At 38.9% G+C, this 10,680-nt stretch overlaps 1 protein-coding gene across 1 annotated transcript in view; it reads left to right on the forward strand.

The window, feature by feature from the left end:
* Positions 1-4,967: 4,967 nt before the first annotated feature.
* The window catches only part of FAM184A (family with sequence similarity 184, member A), a 17,189-nt gene continuing 11,476 nt past the window's right edge, over positions 4,968-10,680 (forward strand). Inside the window, exons 1-2 of the mRNA XM_010155068.1 lie at positions 4,968-5,816; positions 8,987-9,122. Coding sequence (XP_010153370.1) covers positions 5,106-5,816; positions 8,987-9,122 — 847 coding nt within the window. The 5' untranslated portion in view covers positions 4,968-5,105. The remainder of the gene's footprint in view (positions 5,817-8,986; positions 9,123-10,680) is intronic.

Consider the following 10,680-nt stretch of genomic DNA (forward strand, 5'->3'; position numbering starts at 1 on the left):
CCACTCTCCACCCAGCCTGTACTTAAGCAAGTGTAGCCAAAAAAATAGGAGACTTAAAATAGCAATTACAGTGACATAAATGATACTGACTCTTTTAGACGTTTTTGTAATGCCCCTTTCAAAGAAAGGATTAATTTTAGAACAAAGTAGAAGAACTTAAGATTTGCTTTCAGACAATAAATGGAGTCAGCTGACTAATCTTACTCCTTTTATATCAATGATTTTTTCACTCTAAATTAAGAATCTGTATGTGTGATGGATTTGTTGTGAAATAATTTTTTAGAAAATTTCAACTTCTATTAATCGTTTTAGGCTCTTGTCACTTCTGTATCAGTGAATGCCATCCTTTAAGCTGTTTGGTTCCACTGAAGAAAACTCACTTTTTAAGTGCTATGTGTCATATTTTGTATCAAAAGACTGGTTTTGTCGTCTTATGTGGACTTTCTTTCACAGAGAAATATGAATTGCTTTTTATTAAGAAAATTAAAAAAGTATACAATGGTGGATTAGTAAGTATGTTTTCCTTTAAGAAATATATAAATGCAGAGAGGGAGGAAGGGAAGGATATTTCTGAATGAGATTAAGTCTGGAAAAAAAAAGAAATCCAGCTTCATGTACTGTAGCTTGAATGACCATTAATTTGATGATACAAAATACAGAAGCTGCAAAAAGGAAAGGAGCAACTTACTATGGCTAGCAGGTAACTGAAGCAGATGGAAATACTGTGTCTGCATTTTTTTCTGTAATGTAGTTCTGAAACAATGATGATGTGAGAATCTAATAATTTTTAAGTCATGCTTTGAAGTAGTCTGAGGAGCTTTGCAAAGAACAGCTGTATTTTGATAGTTTGTGTATCAAAGCTCTCGTTGGCAATTAAAGAAGTAAGTGGTTTAGGACTACTTAGCTTCATTCACAGGTATTGGCCGAGTTGAAAAATAAGTACTATTTCCAAGGAGACTCTATAAAACACTTAAAACTATTTTCTACTGGTATTTGCTCCCATTCTGAGTAACTTTTGAAGCTGAACACCTTTTTCTTCTTTCATAACAGTCTTTCTGCAATGTGTTCTTGAGCTGTATTGGGATCTGTCATCGCAAAAATATTTTTAATGTCACAGTCAGCTTTAAACTTACTTTAAATTCTATTCTTACTCTGCAAGTCAGTTTTACACTTTGGCACTGAAAGTAAACTTATGGTGAACAGAACCTAAATGCCTGTTAATCACACAGGTAATACATTGTTTAGACGCAGCTGTGGTAGAGAACAGCATAATATGAGTGTGCAGAACTGGATTGCTGAGCCCTTACGTAACTCCATTAGAGCCAGCAGTGCAAGTGTAGAACAGCTGAGCGTTTCCCTCAGAAACAGATGTCATGTAGTAACCAAACGGGGGTGTTACATGCCAGGTTGCACAAAGCAGTACTGGTGTTGTCTCCCCTCTAGCTGGGGAAATGGTCCTGTATAATTTGGTTTATAGTAGAGAGGCACACTTTTCCTGTATCCAGCTGCTTCCCATATTCCTGTCAACATCTTCAAGTCTACTTTTCCCTCCTGTAAAAACTGTTCTGGGTCAAGATTGTGCAGGTAATTCTGGTATATTTTACTCCTGAAAATTATTTAAATTGAATCTGGCCAGTAGGCTCTCCATCTGCAGTGTTCTTTAGTGGGCATCTTAGACATTACTTCTGGTCAATGGCTAATGTTCAGCTGAACATCCAGCCCATGTCTCCTAGTCCTACGCTGTTAGCTTCAAATAGCTCTTCCCATTTCATCTGTATGTCTTATTTGTGTGACATCATATCTGCTTGCTTTGCACCTGAGCTTTTGTCTCGACTGAAAGCATTCTGAGGGCTGTATTGTACAGAGAGGACCAGTGCTCACAGGCAGCAGCACCCCAGCAACACTGGGAACAAGACAGTGCACCTGAACTAGGCTGCTTGTGGTGCTCTGACCCAGGGACCAACATGCTAAGGCTAAAATCTAGGTTTACTAGAGACATGACATTGATGTTTGTGTAAGATGTGTGGTGATGTTTTTGTTTTGATTTTTTTTTCTTGTATGTATTAGTTCCTATTTCCGTGTAAAATTAGAGAGAATGAACCACATATTTTTGGAGATATTTTCTATGCTGCAAAATATATTTGGCACTTAGCACTAGTATTAGGGTGAATTACACATTTTTAATTAGAAAAGCATTCCATCGTGACTGAATTGCTGGCAGGAGTGGATGACCAAGTGCAGCTGACCATGCAAGAGTTGGTCAGCTCTCCAAGCCATAACATCTGGTTTGGAGTCAAAAATATTTCTCAGCCAAATAGTAAAACTTCTATCTTTCAGCTGCAGTGTTGAATGCTGGTGGTTGGTTGTATTCTATGTAGTTCAGGACACCGGTGCTAAGCTTAACAGCCTTGCTTAACCTTACCACATATAACTAAACACTCCAATACTCAATTCTTGGGATAAAAAAAGGTTATTACTCTTACTGTTTCTAACTTATTCATGGTAGTTCTTCAGACTTGGTCTGAAGGGCACATAGTATTTCTGTAGATTCCTATTAATAATTATGTTACTGTTTTGTATAAAAGGTATTAAGACCTTTATCTGGCAATCTCCGTATTCTTGGAGAGTATGGTTCTGCCTGTCTGTACCTCTGGAATGACAGGCTAACTGAAAATACTGTAAAGCACAATTTAATTTTTTTTTTCCTGTCATCTGATGTGAACTGCAATGTGTATGATGTGCTTAGAGTGGAGCTGGAAAAAGTAAGAGTTACTCAAATGAGAAGTTTATGTTTCTTAGTAATATGCTGTTGCACTGAAAAAGCTACTGGTATTTTTAAAGTACTTGCAAGCATGCTTAGGGAATGGCTCATCCCCTCATTTAAAAATAGAGTGCAAAACTTGTTTTATCTGCCCACCTCCAACTTTTGCAACCTTACTGTCTTTCAGTTTTTAGAAACTTACTTGAACAGGAACTGTTTATTTTGGCTAGAACTTTAGCTGTATTAATTTGTTCCAATGTATTTCACTTTGTTTTCACTTCATTGAAATGCGGTTAGGTTGCTTTTGCTTCAGTTGGTACGGACTTCTTTTCTTCTATGTTCCTATGCTAATGAAGTGTGTCAGATTCTCAAAGATAAAATCTGGTAGAGCTATTCCATTAATTTAAAAATACTGAGATTTAAAATACAGTAATTTGATAGAGCTGGAATTCAGGCTGCTGAAGAACATATGATAGAACATGCAGTTGCATGCATCTTATTTTATTTTTTTCATTTTTCCACAAGACACTCATTTCCTTCATTTAGGGAATGAATGGTGCTTAGGGAATTTGTAGATATTCAGTGTTTTTCATATGAAATAAGTGGATGATTAGAATTCAAAGATGCCCTTCTGAATCCAGCATTGCATATAGGCCTAATTTTCACTTGGAATTTTCGATGAGGGTCCCATTGTGAAAGCATAATACCCTTGAAAATACTATATGATTTATACTTTCTGCAGATTGTAGTGCTGCATAACCTGAGACTGGAGCACTACCTGACGTGAGGAAGAACATTATGGCATTTCTGTGCATAGAGAGAGAAGTTGAGGACTGTTTTGATCATGGGATTTGACCTAGTGTTCTGCAAATACTTACTATAACTTGATCATGTGTGATATTTTTAATACCTTTCAAACTACTTTGTCTAGCTTTTCTAACCAAAACTAAGGCCTCTTTGTGCAAGATACTGCATGTACATTTAAAAAAATCAATATTCAAAGTTTTTTGGATATGAACAAGGAAGTTGAGCACTAGGCACTGTTTAAACGACAGGGAAACTAACCTTTGTGATCTAATAGCTGAGACTGTATGTTGGTGGCAGGAGGGAGGTGGAAGCTTTGTTGTCAGAAGGTACTGTTGGTATCACCAAAGACAGTGAGAGTATAAAAGCCTGAAATCTTGGGTGAAGGACATGGCAATGACAGTTGTGGTTCTGCTAATGGAATTGCATGTGGGTTTGTTGTCACTTTTTGCAAATGTATTGTGAGGGGTTTTTGAGTCTCTGAACCATGAAGCTCTTTTGCAGTAGGAAGAACTATTTTTTCTAGGGAGGAACAAAGCCAGAAGTCTACCTGCTGCCTGGAGAGGTATTAGCTGTAATAAGAATGGTTTCCAAAACCATGGAAGAGCTCTTTTTTTCCTTCTTTTATTAAATAACATGTACATATGTTAGAAAAGTTGAGTTACAATAATGTAAGTTAAAATGGTGGCTTTTTTTCCTTAAGTTATTTCCTTGCTATATAAAGATGAGTGAGGCTGTTTAGTTTTTCCTTTTCATCTGATACTGTTTCAGAACTTTTTGTTTTGCTATCTAAAGCCTACCCTTTTAAGTAACAAAAGGTGCACAAGTAGCAGAATGGTGAGTGTTCAGACAATAAAATCTAGAATATAGTGTCTGGACATCTGTTAAGAAGGACCTTTCTTTGTATTTCCTGGCCCTGAGGGCAGTATTTAAAAGTAGTTTTACATTTGGAAAGGAGGAATTTGAGATTTGGATTTTGTTCCAATTTTATTTGGTGTTGTAATGTATACTCTGTGTGTTGTTCTCTTTGAACCTCTGTTCAAATTTCTTTTTAGGCTATTCTTTTAAATAAATAAACTTCTTTTTCCCATGTGTTGAATGTGCTTTTCTCCAGTAGTATTTACAGCAACAATATGCATATAAAGGCAGAACGTTCATCAGCAAAATTATAGGTTAAAAAGTATAGCAAAACCATTCTACAAAATGTGTATGATTTGTAATGACTGATACAGCGATTATGTAGTCATATTCATAAGAACATTTGGTGCTTATTTGTATCATGAAAACCTGCCAGGTTGCCAAAGTAACTTTCAGAGTGCATGGGTGATTTTTCTTATGATTTTAACAGGAAACTCAAATGCCTGTTCTGTAACACAGTATTATTTCATGTTTGTAGGTAATATATGCTTTGAACACTAAAAACGATGAACATGAAGCTGCTATCCAAGCCCTTAAGGATGCTCACGAAGAAGAAATTCAACAAATTCTTGCAGAGACCAGAGAGAAGATCTTGCAGTATAAAAGTAAAGTTGCAGAAGAAATGGATCTCAAGAGAAAGATCCAAGTTTTAGAAGAGTCACTGGAAGATCATAAAAAGATGAAACACCAGGCCTTGACGGAATTTGAAGCCTATAAGGATAGAGTGGAAGATATGCAGCTTTGTGCAGAAGCTCAGCATGTCCAACGTGTAGTGACCATGTCAAGAGAAGTAGAAGAGATCAGAAAGAAATTTGAGGAAAGGCTACGAAGTTTCATACAGTTGCAAGTGCAGTATGAGAAGGACAAGCGTACAGCTCTGGAAGACTTGCGAGCTGCCCACAGGCTTGAGATTCAAGAACTTCTCAAGACTCAGCAGAATCAGAATGCTACTTTGAGTAAGGGGCAAGAAAAACTGGAGGAATTGCATAGACTGGAGCTGGAAGACTTGAACAATAAAGTTGAAGAGTTAAGGCTGGAAAGAAAAAAACTCATTGAGGACTATGAAGGCAAACTCAGCAAAGCACAGTCCTTCTATGAACATGAACTTGATTCTTTGAAAAGGTCTCAGCTTTTTACAGCAGAAAGTCTGCATGCTTGCAAAGAGAAAGAAGTAGAGCTAAGAAAAGAATTTCAAAACCAGGAAAGTGTTTTACGGAAGAATCTGGGAAAGCTTAAAACTGAATTGCAAATGGTCCAGGATGAAGCTGCCAGTCTACGGGAAAAATGCCAAAAACTTCAGGTGGCTCTTGGTACAGCAGAAAACAATGTTCAGGTGAGACTGTTCATATGTTGTTCCCAAGACTGTGAATTTTCTTTCAAAAAAACGATGAGGCTAGTAGGTTGAGGTAATTGGAACATGTAAACAATTTTCTGTCACTAGTACTTGATTATAATCTACTTGTATTTTTTAAATTTTATTTATATTTTAAACTTTATTTTTTGTGTCTAATTTTCCCAGTCTGAATTAATACTACTTTATATTCCAGTAGAATCTAGAAGCCTCTACTCAGGGGAAGGTTTTGGTCTCTTTCCTTTCAGCTGTTCATGAACAGAACTTGGTTGTTCTAGGTGTAGTATCCAGAGTGTAGTGTAATCCATAGAATAATCAAAACTTTTGCCACTTAATGAACAAAAAACCCAAAGCAACCCCTATTCCTCTTTCTCCAAAGGGGTGGGAAGGAGGAAGCAGCTAAGCAGTATCTTTGCATCAGGTCTCCACATAAACATCCTTCCCTCCAAAAAAATAGATTCAGAGAGGGAAGGGAGGGTGTTGGTGACTGGTTCCATTTGAGATGATATGCTGACAAACTGGAATTCCTCTTAGAGAAGTTGTGAAACTCCTTATCTAGACCGTACTGTTTCTTGCAGAAATGTATTTTACAGGAATGTCAAACACCTGACACTATAAATACAATGAATCTTCTGTCTTCAGTGCAGTCTTGCTTGTAGAGGTCATTAGTGACTATCTTGCCTAAGGATGTTGAGTGTTGAGAAAAGTGGCCTTGTGGGGGCAAGAAAAACACAATTTTGGGAATGTTTTAACTTTGTTATGACATCTTCAGTGATGTTTTCACAAGCAATAACTGAAATACTGCACACATGTTCAGTGTGTGCTGGTTTTGGCTGGACTAGAGTTAATTTTCTTCACAGTAGCTGGTATAGGGTTCTGTTTTGGATCTGTGCTGGAAACAGTGTTGATAACACAGAGATGTTTTTGCTACTGCTGAGCAGTGCTTACACAGAGCCAAGGCCTTTTCTGCTCCTCACACCTCCCCAACAGTGAGTGGGCTGGGGGTGTACAAGGAGTTGGGAGGGGAAGCATCCGAGACAGTTGACCTCAACTGACCAAAGGGATATTCCATGCCATATGACATCATGTTCAGAATATAAAGCTGGGGGAAGAAGGAGAAAGGGGGGTGCTCAGAGTTGGGGTACTTGTCCTCCCAAGTAAATGTTATGTGTGATGGAGCCCTGCTTTCCTGGAGATGAATAAACACATGCCTGCCGGTGGGCAGTAATGAATGAATTCCTTATTCTGCTTTGCTTATGTGCATGGCGCTTGCTTCACCTATTAAAGTGCCTTTATCTCAACCCATGAGTTTTCTCACTTCTATCCTTCTGAGTCTCAACCCCATCACACTGTGGGAGAGTGAGTGAGCAACTGTATGCTGCTTAACTGCCTACCAGGATGAAATCACAACACAGTGTTATTAAGATACTAAAATTTCTTGTCCCTAAAGAAGGACAAGACATCCCAGAAATACAAAGACTGATTTTTTTTTCTGGTCAGAAAAAACCCAGGACTGACTGTGCTGGGCTTGAAGGAAAAGATTCTGTGAAGTTCTGGTGGGTTTTGGTAGCTGTGCTGAGGCCTGGAGAGGATATTCCATGCCATATGACATCATGTTCAGAATATAAAGCTGGGGGAAGAAGGAGAAAGGGGGGTGCTCAGAGTTGGGGTACTTGTCCTCCCAAGTAAATGTTATGTGTGATGGAGCCCTGCTTTCCTGGAGATGAATAAACACATGCCTGCCGGTGGGCAGTAATGAATGAATTCCTTATTCTGCTTTGCTTATGTGCATGGCGCTTGCTTCACCTATTAAAGTGCCTTTATCTCAACCCATGAGTTTTCTCACTTCTATCCTTCTGAGTCTCAACCCCATCACACTGTGGGAGAGTGAGTGAGCAACTGTATGCTGCTTAACTGCCTACCAGGATGAAATCACAACACAGTGTTATTAAGATACTAAAATTTCTTGTCCCTAAAGAAGGACAAGACATCCCAGAAATACAAAGACTGATTTTTTTTCTGGTCAGAAAAAACCCAGGACTGACTGTGCTGGGCTTGAAGGAAAAGATTCTGTGAAGTTCTGGTGGGTTTTGGTAGCTGTGCTGAGGCCTGGAGAACAGAAATCTCTGCGTGTAAGCTTATGTATCTGTCTTTTGCATTTGTAGTTACTCTCAAGTTTCAAAGCCAGAAGTACCTTAAATGTGATGGTCCATAGTAATTTTGGAAACATCTTTGGGTAGAGCTGAGATGGGCCATGAGCTTCTCCCACTTACAGTCTAATTCCAGCCCATCTTTTTGGACTATCCTGCCTTCTTGTGTAAAGGCTGTAGCCTCTTGGTTCCAAAGAAGGGGAGGAGTCTGGGACAGTATTCGAAGCAAACTATAAAGTCAGTTCCTACTCCGAGTGTCATGGACGAGGTCATCAAAGGCATAATCTCACCACTTCTGGTGTTACTGTTCCATTACACCTCTTGCCCAGTGTTTTCCCCAGTTCTGTTCCCTGCTTTAGTTTCTAAAATGACCATTTTACTATTCCAGTGACTTGAATTATGAGAAATCTAGCTTTCTTTTTAAAACAGAACAAGATGCCCTTTTCCTTCCTGCATGGCTGGGAACACACCATCATCAAACTACCCCAGAGCTGATCTTGTGGATGCATGCATCAGACTTAAAGCATAATATGTTTGATTTATCTAATTGCCTAGCTCTCGCATTGTGTAGATGCATGTGCAGCTTAATTTGCGTCAATACTAGTCAGAGTTGCGATTAAGGACATTGAAAGCTGCCGTGAACATATAATGTATTCTTCAGTTTGAAGAGCTCTGAGATACCAGAAACCAGGTTTCTCAAATTGGCCCCCAGACTCTGTGGACCATGTTACTATTCTTTTTTTTTCATACACCTTTTTGAATATTGTCACATTTCTCTTAGGTATTGTTGTTGTGCCGTATATCCAGTAGCCTGTAGTGCTTCAACAATACTTCTGGAAAAACACAAAATTAATGTGATGGTAATATTACAAGATTTCAGCATTTGTATGAATGAAACCTGTTTACCGAAAGGTCTTTTCTGTATATTTTAACCTAATGCTCATTTAAATTTAAACATGATGGTGTATAATGCTGACAGACATTATACTGTGCTTCCTCTAGGTTCTTCAGAAGCAGCTAGATGATGTGAAGGAGGAGGAGATGTCATTGTTGAGCAAACACAAAGAAGTGGAAAGTGAGCTAGCAGCTGCTAGAGAGCGCTTACAGCAGCAGGCCACCGATCTTGTTCTCAAAGCCAGTATGTATGTCAGTAGTTTGACCTGGAAATGAACTTCATCTGTTTATCCTAGCCTTCCCTTTTTCTGTTAACTTTGTGCAGGTTTAGAGTGCCTAAAGATTGTTCAGTGCTGTCCACAGAAATTTCTGACAATTTGGGCTTTTTTTTTAAACTGTTTTGATGTTGCATGCATTGTACTTAAGACTTTTTTGTATACTTACCTGTCCGAATGCGCTACTTTGGCATTGGAATTTCTTGCTTTAACTGCACTTGTACAGAATGCTTCTGCCATGTACCTGCCTGTTCTCCACGTAATCACTGAGATTTGCTTCCAGTCTCTCTGTCCTTTTTCAGTTGCCTTGTCTTTTTGCTGAGACTGCAGTACCTTGCCTTGCACATTTGCAGCTTAATGGTTAATAAGTCTTGGTACCTTGCCTTGCACATTTCTTGCAGCTTAATGGTTAATAAGTCTTTTAGAGTCGTCTTTATAGCTGTTTTCTTGACTTCTGTGTGCTCCTTGGTGTATGGAAAGGCAGAGGAAATGGTTTAAGATTTTCCTGCACGTGTGTGAGTTTTAACTTCCTGGCACTGTCTCTCTAGTAAGTTGCTTAGTGTAAGGCAAGGGCATGTGCCCAAGTACTTGAATTTGGTTAACCATGCTATAGGTAGGACTGTAAGCTAACAATAAGTCCCTGGCTTATCTTTGGCCTTGTTCAACTATACCAGTCATAGAAATACCTGATTATTTTCCACACAACTTAGCACAAGCCCAGGCACCCTTCCCAAAAGTGGTTTTGGATAAAATCACCTAATCACCTTGTGTTGAAGGCTGGGATGTTGCCAGACTGTGCCAGTCAGCTTTAGGGTCAGAAAATACTTCACAGTGTTAACTTACTAATACTGTAATAGTTTACTATTTACATGATATACTATATATAATACTGCATTTACTAATACTGTAATAGTTTACTGTTTACATGATATACTCTATATAATACTGCATTTACTAATACTGTAATAGTTTAGTTTACTGTTATTACTACTACACTATCACACTATTACTAGGCTGTGTCTGCTGCCTAGGAGAGCTTTGTGCCTAGAACAAGGGGTGCAGATGAGCTAGCTAAGGGAAAGGCTGGGAATAATCCAGGCTGTACGTTCAGACAATGTAGAAGCCAGCAGGGACCCAAGACTGCAAGGTCCTACTGCATGTAAATAGCTAAAAAGAATGGGCTATTACTACTACACTATCACACTATTACTAGGCTGTGTCTGCTGCCTAGGAGAGCTTTGTGCCTAGAACAAGGGGTGCAGATGAGCTAGCTAAGGGAAAGGCTGGGAATAATCCAGGCTGTACGTTCAGACAATGTAGAAGCCAGCAGGGACCCAAGACTGCAAGGTCCTACTGCATGTAAATAGCTAAAAAGAATGGGCTTCCTGCAAAGAGCATCTCAAAACATGAACCTCAGGCGGGAATCTGACCCTCTGAAAAATCACGTTTTGAAGCACTCAGAAAAACGAATGACCTGGAGACTGTTGGGGAAAACTAAAACGGTTCCCATACATTCCTTGACCGTTG

The sequence above is a fragment of the Eurypyga helias genome, unplaced genomic scaffold, assembly GCF_000690775.1.
Source record: "Eurypyga helias isolate BGI_N326 unplaced genomic scaffold, ASM69077v1 scaffold40757, whole genome shotgun sequence".
In the NCBI taxonomy this organism is placed as follows: Eukaryota; Metazoa; Chordata; class Aves; order Eurypygiformes; family Eurypygidae; genus Eurypyga; species Eurypyga helias.